General features: G+C 39.1%; 1 protein-coding gene across 4 annotated transcripts in view; it reads right to left on the bottom strand.

The window, feature by feature from the left end:
* Set2 (SET domain containing 2) overlaps positions 1-13,806 on the bottom strand; it is a 185,053-nt gene that overhangs the window by 14,047 nt on the left and 157,200 nt on the right. For 3 of the 4 annotated variants that reach the window (XM_053790028.2, XM_053790027.2, XM_053790029.2), the window contains 9 exons: positions 13,634-13,731; positions 11,791-11,953; positions 11,363-11,605; positions 10,380-10,582; positions 7,641-8,144; positions 4,808-5,006; positions 1,630-1,807; positions 776-1,365; positions 448-591 (listed from right to left, as the gene is read on the bottom strand). In XM_053790028.2, the coding sequence (XP_053646003.2) occupies positions 448-591; positions 776-1,365; positions 1,630-1,807; positions 4,808-5,006; positions 7,641-8,144; positions 10,380-10,582; positions 11,363-11,605; positions 11,791-11,953; positions 13,634-13,731 (2,322 nt within the window). The remainder of the gene's footprint in view (positions 1-447; positions 592-775; positions 1,366-1,629; positions 1,808-4,807; positions 5,007-7,640; positions 8,145-10,379; positions 10,583-11,362; positions 11,606-11,790; positions 11,954-13,633; positions 13,732-13,806) is intronic. The other variant, XM_053790030.2, reaches the window with a different exon arrangement.

The following is a 13,806-nucleotide window of genomic DNA, read 5'->3' as shown; positions in this document are numbered from 1 at the left end:
TTATTTTACTACTTCAATCTACAGAAATACTGTCACATTTCAATTCTCTGAACAGCAATTCCTATCCTCAGGAAAAGTGTTTTTCCTTGGTGAGTTGACAACAATAACAATGACAATAACAACAATGAAAAGCAGACATAAAAACAAACAAAAATGCAGTTAAATATAAAATTAGATAAAATAATACAGACAGCATCTGCTGATATTTCATGCACCTGGCATATTCCTCTTTTGTCCATGACACTAACTTCATGCTTGTCAAAAAACTTGAAACTACAGTACAGTGTGTCATAGGCTAAGGGGTGTTCAACCATGGGCTAATAGGGACTGCATTTATATGGGACAAAACTAGAATACATGACAAATGACATTAAAAGCCCTGCAGGAGCACCCATGGTTGTGTCACAGTGGTGAGTCTCCTCAGCAGGGAAGGTTGAGATCACTTACGCTGATAACACGTTCCTGCACCAGTGCTTCTGACCGCCGTTTCTTGCCCCGCACGCGTCTGATCATCTTCTCATCTGACACCCCACTTCTCTCCACCGTCACCACCACCTCCTCCTCCTCCTCATCACTTGAGAAGTCTTCGCTCTGAGCAGGTGACACAGGAGCCTCATTACACAAAGAACTAGCCAAGGAAACTCTTCCACAATATGACATTCATGCAATCAGCATAACAATCAATAAAAACCAGTAAACAATTTTTCTACATAAGCATTGAAAGTAAATGTATAAATGACTTGCTATTCAAAACTCTAGCTAATATCAGGCTTACATCACTAGAGCTCGTCGAGTCGGAATCATCAGAGGATGAAGAATCTGATTCTGAATCTGATCCCAGTTCTGCTTCCAGTTGCTGGTGCTGTTCTAGAGTGGGTGGCTCCCATTGGCTACTTCTAGTTTTAACATGATAAAAATACACGTGTCCTTCCGAGTCCCGTGCTATCTTCCACCGTGGAGGTAACTGAATGGTGATGGGTCCTGGTGGCGGTGGTGGTGGAGGACCTTCTTCACTCTCAATCCTTGGTAAGGGTGTTGTACTTGGGTCTAAAGGCATAGACCCAATACAGGTGTTTGAGGGTACTTCTCCAGGAAGAGGTATTGAAAGAACCTTGGCTCCTTGTGGAGGAGTACCTTCACAGGGTACAGCTTGTCCAGGTAAGGGCTGGGATGGTGATGCTTGGGGTAAACTGGAGATTTCACCAGGCAATGGAATGTTTGCTGGATTGAGTGGATCATCCGGTCCACCATGACCTGGAGTAACAGGCTCACCATCTGGAGCAAGGACCAGTATTGATAAGGGTGATCCACCATCACTCTCATTTTTATGCTGACCATATGCTGCTGGCACAGGGATGTTAGGATCTGGAAATCAAACCATGTAAAATTATCATCAAATATCTTGTCATTATTGCCACTTTTTCAATAATATTGCCAGTTATGAATGTTAGGATGCATCTTTTATCCTCAAATACAAGTAAACTGAGACTGAATAATACAATTAAACCTTATGTGATCTTAAAATACTTAAGGTTAATTGAGATATACCTAAAGAATTCTTCACCCAAAAAATAGTTATACAAAAATTTTCTTAACAAATGCATAATTTACATGATATAACAGGCTTACCGGATCCATTGTAGGGCTGCCAAGTAGCGGCAACTGGGTCCCAATAGTACTGGTAGGTAGGATCAAAAATTGGTGTCAGATAAGGATCATGACCCAGAAGACGACAACGGTCTACATGCATTGCCCACATTTCTTCCTGCATCTTTCGTTGTTTAGCTTCTTCCTCCTCTTTTTGAACCTGTTGTTTAAAGTGAACACAAATTTAGGCAAACTGATAAAAATGTTTATGAATATAACAAACCTCATTTCCTAGTTTGAGTATACAAGTGTAAGAATTCCATCAAAATTACATTAAGGAGAGCAGCAGCTCATTATTGCCCCAACTCCATCATCACATACCTGAGCCCTTCATCTCTTTTTTTTACACAAGATTTTCACAAGGTTAAGTGTTCCTCCTTTTATTTACAAGGTAAGAGCTGTTACCTACATCAGCTCATATGAAAGCCTTCCTATTGTTATGAGACATACAAATAGGGAATAGGGTGAAGTTGGAGTCCTCTGTGAACCAGTGATTTTATTTAGTCAACTGACTTTTTATTTCTTTATTTCTTAACACATTGGCCGATTCCCACGAAGGCAGGGTGGCCCAAAAAAGAAAAAACTTTCATCATTCACTCCATCACTGTCTTGCCAGAGGGGTGCTTTACACTACAGTTATAAAACTGTAACATTAACACCCCTCTTTCAGAGTGCAGACACTGTACTTCCCCATCTCCAGGACTCAAGTCCAGCTTGCTGGTTTCCCAGAATCCCTTCATAAATGTTACTTGGCTCACACTCCAACAGCACGTCAAGTATTAAAAGCCATTTGTCTCCACTCACTCCTATCAAATACGCTCATGCACGCTTGCTGGAAGTCCAAGTCCCTCACACACAACCTCCTTTACCCCCTCCCTCCAACCTTCCCTAGGATAACCCCAACACCACCCTCCCTCCACCTACAGATTTATACACTCTCGAAGTCATTCTGTTTCATTCTATTCTTTCTACATGTCTGAACCACCTCAACAACCCCTCCTCAGCTCTCTGGATAATAGTTTTGGTAATCCCACACCTCCTCCTAATTTCCAAACTATGAATCCTCTGCATTATATTCACACCACACATTGCCCTCAGACATGACAGCTCCACTGCCTCCAGCCTTCCCCTCATTGCAACATTCATCACCCATGTGTCACACTCATATAAGTGTGTTGGTATAACTATACTCTCATACATTTCCCTCTTTGCTTCCACAGACAAAGTTCTTTGTCTCCACAGACTCCTAAGTGCACCACTCACCCTTTTCCCCTCATCAATTCTATGATTCACTTTATCCTTCATAGACCCATCTGCTGACACATCCACTCTCAAATATCTGAATGCACTCACCTCCTCCATACTCTCTCCCTCCAATCTGACATCCAATCTTTCGTCACCTAATCTTTTTATCCTCATCACCTTACTCGTTGCTATATTCACTTGTAATTTTCTTCTTTTACATATCCTACCAAACTCTGCAACTTCTCTTCAGAATCTCCCAAAAGCACAGCATCATCCACAAACATATTCCAGACTCGAGTCATCCTAGGAATAAATGATCTCAGATGAAGTCAAGCTCTTAAGAAAGGTACAGATATTGTGGTTACTGCCTATCTTGTTAGAAAGAAGCTCTCGTCTATATACGTATATACATTTTTTTTTTCAACAAGTCGGCCATCTCCCACCGAGGCAGGGTGACCCAAAAAGAAAGAAAATCCCAAAAAAGAAAATACTTTCATCATCATACAACACTTTCACCTCACTCACACATAATCACTGTCTTTACATAGGTGCCCAAATACAACAGTTTAGAAGCATGTATAACACACCCCTCCAAACTGCCAATATCCCAAACCCTTCCTTTAGAGTGCAGGCATTGTACTTCCCATTTCTATTACTCAAGACCGGCTACATAAAAATAACCAGTTTCCCTGAATCCCTTCACTAAATATTACCCTGCTCACATTCCAACAGCTCGTCAGGTCCCAAAAACCATTCTTCTCCATTCAGGAAATGAAAGGTTATGAGGACTGGGGAAGCAGCCAGAAGACAGGAAACTACAGACTTGGGAGGATAGACCTCATTCAAGGAGGACCTGGAATTAAGCTTAGTGCCTACCGTACTGCCAGAGACTCGTATCAACTGAATTACCTCTGCAACCAATACCTGCCTGGCAAATCTGAGTGTGCCATTCAGGAATCTCAACAAAGAAACATTCCAGGTGCTTTATACAATATGTGTTGGGCCCATCTTGGCGTATGCTGCACCACAATGGAACCCACACCCGAGGAACCATGTTAAGAAACTGGAGAAAGTGCAGAAGGATCCAACAAGACTAGTTCCAAGGCTAAGGAAAGGTGTGAGCTATGAGAAAAGGATAAAAGAAATGTCTCTGACGACTCCGGGAAAACAGAGGGACCAGGGAAGACATGATAACGAGATACAAAATCCTCAAGAGGAATTGATAGGGCAGACAGGGACAGGCTGTTTGAGAGGTAGGAAACAGGTACTTGGGAACACAACTGTAAGTCAGAGAGACAGATTAGTCACAAGGATGTCAAGAAGTATTTCTTCAGTCTCAGGTTGGTTGGGAAGTGAAATGACCATGACAAAGAAGTAGTAGAGGCAGACTCCCTATACAGTTTTAAGAACATGTTTAATAGGGCCCTCAAGGCTAGAAGAGCTTGAATCTAGCATGCATCAAGAGGCAGGACCCAGAGCTAGGACTACATATAGTTGAGTACACACACACACACATCCTTAACAATGGATCACTTGCATTATTAGCATGTAATTTTAACCCAACTAAATATAAAGCAAAACTTGAAAAAGTACAGAGGTATGTATCCACACCAACAAGACTGAGCTATGAAGACTGCACAAACTATGTTTAATATGTAAAATAACAAAACAAACAGGAGACCCCATGGTCCACATCAAAGTTATTTGCTGAAAACTAGCTATAGTGTAACTACTTCTAATTCTGTCTAGATAGTTGAGATTAGGATAGTACAGAAGGTTGCTCTATAAGGGAATAGGAAAATGAAAAGGCATAAAAGCAATACATGTACTGAGAACCTAATAATACTTAATAATTATTAATGGAATAATCCAATCCTCAGCAATGACAATGATCACCATACATTTTAATATTTACTTTTAAAGCAAATAGCTGTCTTCTCTGCTCTTTGGACATCTTTGGAGAATCTGAGGATTTGTCTTCTCTTGTGTCCCGGTCATTTCTGTTTCCACCTCGACGATGGCGGTCTTTGTCTCGCTCACGGTCTGGAGAGCGTCGTCGTCTATCATAATAGGAATCCCGTCTGTTGTATCTGAATGAAAAGAGAATACCAAATCTATATAAGTGTTAATAAAGAAGAATTTCAAAAAGCAATCATTATTTTTATATTTGTACTGTATTTCAGTGTAGAGCAAAAGTATTAAGTTTTGAAAATGTTAAATCATGGAAAACCGAGCTTAAAAATATTTAAATGTTATTGACAGCAAATGGCTACACAATACAGCATAAAGCACAATCCCACTCCATCTAATTTTTGTGCTCAAAATTCTATGCATAATATTCACCATACATTGCTCTCAAACATGACAGCTCCAATGCCTCCAGCCTCCTCATTACTATGCTTAAAAGCCCATGCCTCATTCAATGTTGCTCCGATTCATCATTAAAATGAAGGAAAAGCACTAAACTTGTAGGAGTCTTACACTGCTTTGGGTAATGGGTGGCAATCAGGCTTGATCCAAGGAAGGGGAAGACAGATCCAATTACTTACTCCTAGAGAGACCCCTCACTAGCAGCAAGGAACCTCCCTCGAGTGGTCCAATTTGGTTAATAATGATACAATGATAACAATAGGAAGGCTTTCATATGAGCTGATGTACGTAACAGCTCTTACCTTGTAAATAAAGGGAGGAACACTTAACCTTGTGAAAATCTTGCGTAAAAAAAAAAAAAGAGATGAAGGGCTCAGGTATGTGATAATGGAGTTGGGGCAATAATGAGCTGCTGCTCTCCTTAATGTAATTTTGATGGAATTTTTACACTTGTATACTCAAACTAGGAAATGAGGTTTGTTATATTCATAAACATTTTTATCAGTTTGACTAAATTTGTGTTCACTTTAAACAACAGGTTCAAAAAGAGGAGGAAGAAGCTAAATAACGAAAGATGCAGGAAGAAATGTGGGCAATGCATGTAGACTGTTGTCGTCTTCTGGGTCATGATCCTTATCTGACACCCATTTTTGATCCTACCTACCAGTACTATTGGGACCCAGTTGCCGCTACTTGGCAGCCCTACAATGGATCCGGTAAGCCTGTTATATCATGCCTAGGCATGATAGTGGCTCTCTTTACACTGTAATTTCACAATCTCAATGCAATCTTGCAAAGAAATAAAATTTGACTTGACTATTCTGGTGCATTTCCTATTTTGCCTCTACAGACATCCTTCTTTCTACTGATGCCTGAACACATCATCCTCCTTTTTCCCTTCATCTATTCTACAGTTCACCTGTAGAATACTTCCTCCATACTCCCTTCCTATAATCTGATAATCTCTCACTCCCTATACTTCATCAAAATTCTATAAAAAATTCTGTATCACGTAAAAATCAAGTATTTATTTATTTATTTCCTACATTTACATACTCTCTCGCAGTCCTTCACCAACCTTACCAACTTATCAGAATCTCCCAATAGAATTGTCATCAACAAAGAGCAACTGTAATAACTTCCACTTTGAATCAAATTGCTCCCTTATCTATATCATATGCCTTTTGTAAATCCATGTAAGTGACAAACAGTTCCTTACTATTATCTAAATATTGCTCAGTTACTGTATATGCTTGAATGTAAACATTTGACCTACAAGTCCCCTACTCTACCTAAAAATCCTCCTTGCTCCTCTGTAATCCTACTTTCTGTTTCAGCATAACTCTTTCAATAATAGTTCTACCATGCACTTTACCTAGTATCAAAAGGCTTATTACCCTATAACTCTTACACGCTTTCTTTTTTGGGTCAATACAGTACATTAACAGTTGTTCATCTTTCATGAATACAGTATACTGAACATACACAAACCACTCAATAATCATATTCCCACCTGCTCTTAACATCTGTCTTTAGCCCATCTGCCTCATGCACTTTCCCTACATTTGCATCTCTCTTCTTTACTGCTACAGATATTATTCCTTTCTCTTCCAATGCATGATATCCTTGCATCTCTTTCTTCATCAACATTAAACAGTTTCTCAAAATATTCCCTCCATCTTCCCAGCACCTCCAGCTACCCATCAAACATCTCCACTCTTTCATTTTCAACTGCCAAGTTCCTCTGCTTCCCAGGCTTTCTCAAGTTACATGTCTTCTTCCGAGATAGCTTCTTATTCTCAGAAAGATTTGCTGATAAGAGCTTTATCCATTCTCTCATTGACTCTCCCTATGCATTCTGTCACCAGTCGTTTAACTTTTTTTTAATCTCCATACACAATGCCTTCCAAACATCAATTCGACATTTTTAAACTCTTACATGCTAATTTTTTCTACCTTACTACCACCTTCACCTCATCACTTCACCAATCATTCCTCTTCCCACCTGCGCCTGCCCTCCTCGTAAATTTACCCCATACCTCACTGACCACCTCATTACCTGTACTCTCTCCAACCCATCTTCCTTCTAATAGTTACCTGAATTTTAGTGACAAAATGAAATTTGATATGGAATATTATGGTTGGGGACTACATCTTGGATCATATCACGGGTGTCTATGGTAAAATAGGTTCCGGGTTCCAAACGCTCGAGTAGCAACCATACAACTGTCAAGAAAGCATTAGGGTGGTAAGCGGGAGACCTACTGTACACTGTCACAGGAAGTCTCAAACTTCTCTTATATTTACAATTTAGACAAACAATGAGCTGAAACATGCCAGATATTCCTGACACAGCATAAAAATTAAAAACTTCTCACCTGTCTTTATCCCTTCTATCACGGTCATCATCTTGTTCTCTGTCAAGATACTCCTTGTAGCCTCTGTCAACTTCACGTTCATGCTCTTTCATCAGCTCAATGCGTTCCTTCTTGGGTATACGAAAGAACTCCTTCAAGCTTTTCCAAGTATCCAACAACTTTATTGCCAGTGCAATCACTGTCCTATGTAGTTCCAGGGTTTCTTGTGCCTCTTTCTCTATATTTACTGACTTCTGGTCAACCACAGCTTCATCATCCTCTCCTGGTTCCACTGCTAATCTTTTCCCATTTGTTTTTCCACATATTGTGGGGTTCTCTTTCCCATCACTCTGACTGGAGTCACTGCTCTCTTCTTCAGCCATGGTGCCTTCCACCATTTTTTTTACACTTAATGATGGTTGTTCCACCTCAGAGTCTAGACTACTGTCATCTGCACTTGATCCCTCTATAGAGTTTGGAATTGTTTTGGTTTCCATCTCAATGTCGGACTCTTCACTGGTGTCACTGTTAATGATAAACAATGCAGATAAAAGTACATTACAATTTACTTGGAGAATTTCACGACAAAAAGAAAATGGATTATTTTCATTTTAGCAATGGCCATGTCTCCCCAAAACAGGGTTACCCAAAAAGATGAAATGCTAATCTCAATACTATATTCAAGAAAGGAGTTGACTGGAAATACTAAATTACAAGCTAGTATTTCACACAAGCACAGGCAGCTATAAGTAATAATTACAATATGTAAAGGAGGTTTTGTGGGCGAGGGGCTTGGACTTCCAGCAAGCGTGCATGAGCGTGTTAGATAGGAGTGAATGGAGATGAATGATACTTGGGACCTGACGATCTGTTGGAGTGTGAGCAGGGTAATATTTAGTGAAGGGATTCAGGGAAACCGGTTATTTTCTTATAGTCGGACTTGAGTCCTGGAAATGGGAAGTACAATGCCTGCACTTTAAAGGAGGGGTTTGGGATATTGGCAGTTTGGAGGGATATGTTGTGTATCTTTATACGTATATGCTTCTAAACTGTTGTATTTTGAGCACCTCTGCAAAAGCAGTGATAATGTGTGAATGTGGTGAAAGTGTTGAATGATGATGAAAGTATTTTCTTTTTGGGGATTTTCTTTCTTTTTTGGGTCACCCTGCCTCGGTGGGAGACGACCAACTTGTTTAAAAAAAAAAAAAAAAAAAAATGTGAAGAACATGACACACAATGACTGGAAGGACAGCTCGATTACACAAGAACTGCTTAAAAAGGAAAGAATAAAACAAAACAATTACTGTACAGCTGAACCCTAGAATTCACATACTAGTAACCCATATGAATACATTATATAACATTTCTACTGAAGGCCATTTTGCAAACAGGTTTCATTATTTTTTAAGTGACTAAATTCCTTTTAACTGGTGCTTGACACTTAAACTGAAAACTAGGAAGAGGATTCCATTCAAAATGTGCCCTTTGCTTCTTATCGGATTTGAGCAGTATGACACGACTTCAGAGTTCACATCGCCTTCAAGAACCTAACCCTGGTAAAGTACAGGGGCCAAGTGAATACAGAAACTGACAAAACTCGGGTGATTCAAGTAGATTTCTTCTATCGAGTCAAAAGATCAAACCATCCAATTAGATGATATATCAGTGCAATGAACAGATAGAAAAAGTCAAATAGAAGAAAAACAGGAAATCAGACATAAAGTTCATGCAAACTTTACACAAGGTAATCTCAAAAAATAGCAAAAATCTATTCAAGGTTAAAAAAAACACATAGATAAGGACCAAGATATTGTGCTTATGTAGATATTTTCTGACTGCACAGAGATTACATATATGAAAATTGCAAGATTTAACAATCTGATCCATTAGTCCAACAAATGAGAATCAAGATGCAGGAAGACACACATCCCTCACTGAATGAAAAGGCAGAAAACTGACACTACCACAATTAAAGGCAGCAAAATTTCCAATCTGTTATGTCCTGAGGATTTTCCCTGACAATCTTACCCTCAATTACGTAGTTTCAATTTTCTATTTGTCAGACAAGTGCAAATATCCATCAAGAGAGAGCTGAAGCAGAAGCTGAAGCAGGCTTCTGTGTTTTTTCAGTATAAAAATGATTATCAACCACAAGGAATATTCAACATCAAGGCTAGGCCACCAACATAAGTAAATAGTACCAATCCACGAGTGGAGCCCTGAGGAATGCTACAGGGTACAGGAGAGGCTCAGATACAGAATCACTAACTACTTCGTATGACTGATCAGAAATATATAATTTCAAGAGCAATGGTACAGTATCCTTAAGCTACAGCTGAAAAGATCACTTATCAGTAATCATTGATCAGTGTATCAAATGCAGCAAAGAGATCCAACATAATAAGCAGTGATACATTTCCTAAACAAGTGTTCAGTACCAAATCATTATAAACTTTACACAAAACCATCTCAGTTGAATAAAATGGTCAATAGTTCCATCAATTTAGAAAGGAACATAGGATTAGAAACAAGATAATAGTAATAAAAAAAAAAATGTCACAATACCACTGCTATAACAACTCGCCATCTACCCCAAACTGACAAAGGGAAACTGGACAGTGTTTTGGCTATTTTAAGACTACTATCAATCACAGCTTAATAGTGGTCCAGGACAAACCAAAAACTGTGTTTTGTTTCCATTTCCAATTTGCTGGTTAGACATGATAAGACAAAAGACATAAATGAGACTATGTCCCCAACCTTGTTTTCTTATTGGATTCTGAGTCCGAAGACAGTGAAACTGTACCCAGGAGGTCAGTCTTAGGTGGAGGAGGAGGCGGAGGAGAGTGTGTTGAAGATGTATCATATGTCTGCGTGCTCCAACGCTCTACCAGTGCCAGTACCCGGCTGTCTGTGAGCTGTGTCTTGTTGGTGATTGGTAGACACTCCAACGTCTTCAGAATCTATAGAGAGAAAAAGAGAATTTATAGTATGTGCATCCTGTAGGTTCAGCAAAATTAAAGAGTGAATAAATTAAAAACTCTCGCACTTCATACATGAACATTTCCTTACTCTTATTAAATCATAGTAACACGACTGCAAACAAACCACGGAACTGGCCTGGAGTTTTACGACTTACTCGCCATGAATTCAAACCCTACCTGTTCCCTGGTTGATTCTCTCATGTGCCTGCTATCTCTCTCTCTCTCTCAAAGCAATTTTGAATATTCAGATAATGATAATTTATGTGGTAATGAACATTCACATAATATACCATACTCTGATGCAATAACTCTATATTATTTACTCATATACAAAATAGTGTACACGTACCTTCATTTTTTCAAAAACTGAACATGCCAATAATCAAATGATCACCTAACTGCACGTCATCACCATCCGCTATCCCACTTTTATGAAGTTCGTAAAAAACATTCTGAACGCTAAAATTTGTCAAACTTCTATATTCAGTGGCAGAAAACAAACCAGTAGATGCGCACACTTTTGACAAAAATAGGACTAAAAGTGGGTGATATCGCCAATGCATAAATTGTGCCATGACCATTAACTTCAAGCCTGCATAATTCCATAAGTTTTCATCAAATTTCAAACTTTTGGTGTCATAACCTTTAGAAAGAAAATATTTTTTTTTCTTTTAAAAGATGGGACACTGAGAACAGTAACAATTTCAGAGTCTGGACAGTGAAAGGATTATTTCTTGAGAAACAATATGTTGTACTAACTTCAATTTTCAATGCTGTATGTTCTTGGGAGAATCCAAGGTCTGCCATCCAAGACCAGAGAACCTTTAGACCATGATAGTCGAGGAACAGTCTCCTGCACGCTGGTTCCCCAGTCTGAAGTAACTGCAGTAGCATAACTCGCGAGCTGAAATCTTCAGCACGTACCATAAGTCGTGAGAGATTGAGTGTGTCCTGTCGGTTTCTCAGTCGGTGAGAGTTCAACTTATCTATTTCATCACCCAGCTGAAATACAGACAATTTTAAAAATGTGAACCATTATATACAAGGAACCATCTTCATATTTTAATATATATTTTCCCCATCACTGTTTCATTTTACAGACTAGACATTTCTGCCTAGTACAACCCAAGTGAACAAACCAAATCTGAAGCAAGAATAACATCACCCTGACACTGCTCTTGACTTACATCAATATCCTCAAAATAGGCTCGCCTCTCTTCCCTCTTCCTTTTATCTCTTTCCTCTTTCCTTCGCTCTTCATCTTTTTCTTCCTTGGTTTTCTCATCTGGAGATTCTCCAAGCCACCCTCGACATACTGGAGTGCCACAATAGCATCTTTGTGGCTCCCGTCTAGAATACAGCACTAGTATAAGCCATGTATGAGAAGCAATTTGGTCAACAGATTTTCCACAAACAAATTTTTGTAAATCCATATAAAACTGCTTGTGAATGATATCTGGAAAAAGTACAGTAATCCCTTGATATAATGTACTTTTAAAATTACGGGGCAATTCACTGGGTAAATTGTACAGTGGACCCCCGCATAACGATTACATCACATAGCGATTTTTCCGCATACCGATTACTTTTATCGCAAAATTTTTGCCGCGCATACCGATTAAAAACCCGCTCACCGATTTTCGTCCGAGACGCGTCCAATGTGCCCTCAGCCAGCCTCACATGTGCCGCCCGTCCCATTGTTTACCAGCCAGCCTCCGCGGTAACATCCAAGCATACACTCGGAATATTTCGTATTATTACAGTGTTTTCGGTGCTGTTTCTGGAAAATAAGTGACCATGGGCCCCAAGAAAGCTTCTAGTGCCAACCCTGTGGTAAAAAGGGTGAGAATTAGTATGGAAATTAAGAAAGATTTTGAAGGGTTTGGGGCTAACCCTGAGAAGCCTATGCCAGTTGTGGAATCCATTGTGCCTACTTCAAAGATTAAGGAAATGTGTGCACAGTGGGTTGAACTGCAAACCTTTATGGATGAAAATCACCCTGACACAGCTGTTGCAAGCCGTGCTGGTGACTATTTCAATGACAATGTTGTGGCCCATTTTAGACAAATCGTAAAGGAACGGGAGGTACAGAGCTCTATGGACAGATTTGTTGTGCGACAGAGGTCCAGTGACTCTCAAGCTGGTCCTAGTGGCATTAAAAGAAGAAGGGAAGTAACCCCGGAAAAGGACTTGCTACCTCAAGTCGTAATGGAAGGGGATTCCCCTTCTAAACAGTAAGAAGATAATGCTCTCCCCTCCTCCCATCCCATCAATCATCACCAGATCTTCAATAAAAGTAAGTGTCATGTAAGTGTGCATGCCTTTTTCAGTTTGTGTGTATTAAAATTAACATTTCATGTGGTAAAAAATAATTTTTTTCATACTTTTGGGCGTCTTGCACGGATTAATTTTATTTCCATTATTTCTTATGGGGAAAATTCATTCGCATAACGATTATTTCGCATAACAATTATCCCTCTTGCACGGATTAAAATCGTTAACCGGGGGTCCACTGTACTTTTAACTCCATATTTTCATTTTCAATGTTTATTAAATACAACTGTAAACTGAGGGAGAAGTACTATATCAGATATACAGTAGAGTACTTTAGTGCATTTTACTGCTATTGTTTAACACTCTTCTGATATTAGATTGTTATATTGACATTACAGTATACAATAAGAGAACACTTCTTTCCAAAAACATTATTATGGGAAGACTTTAGCAAAATAAGGAAAATCCAATGACCAAAGGCTCTGAGAAGTTCACAAGGGCCAAATGTAAAAATTTTTTAAGCAGGTAGGGGAATTTGACCCAGTGTAAGAATATGGCTTGCATGACAGGCTAGCAACTTTAGGAAGGCCATGCCATAGGTTCAAATCCTAATCATTTCTTGAAACTCTCTCCTTGTTTCATACTTGAACAACTCTATATGAAAATCAACCCAAACAGTCAAAGGTATTTCTCTTAATAAATTACAGTAATGTTTGTATGACAAATACATTTTAAAACAGAAGAAAACTTTCTCACCCATATCTCTCCAGTCGGTAGTCAAAGCTTAGTTCTTCTCCAGCTTCTACGTACTTTTTAGTGAAGAAACCAATTCTCAATTCTCCATTTACAGTCCACTGTGTGAAAGTAATATGAAAATATTCTTGAATTATATTATATAACATTTTCTATCATATAAAATGCATCTATTT

This window comes from Cherax quadricarinatus, chromosome 58 (assembly GCF_038502225.1).
Source record: "Cherax quadricarinatus isolate ZL_2023a chromosome 58, ASM3850222v1, whole genome shotgun sequence".
Taxonomy (NCBI): domain Eukaryota; kingdom Metazoa; phylum Arthropoda; class Malacostraca; order Decapoda; family Parastacidae; genus Cherax; species Cherax quadricarinatus.
This window is presented reverse-complemented; position numbering and strand designations above follow the sequence as displayed.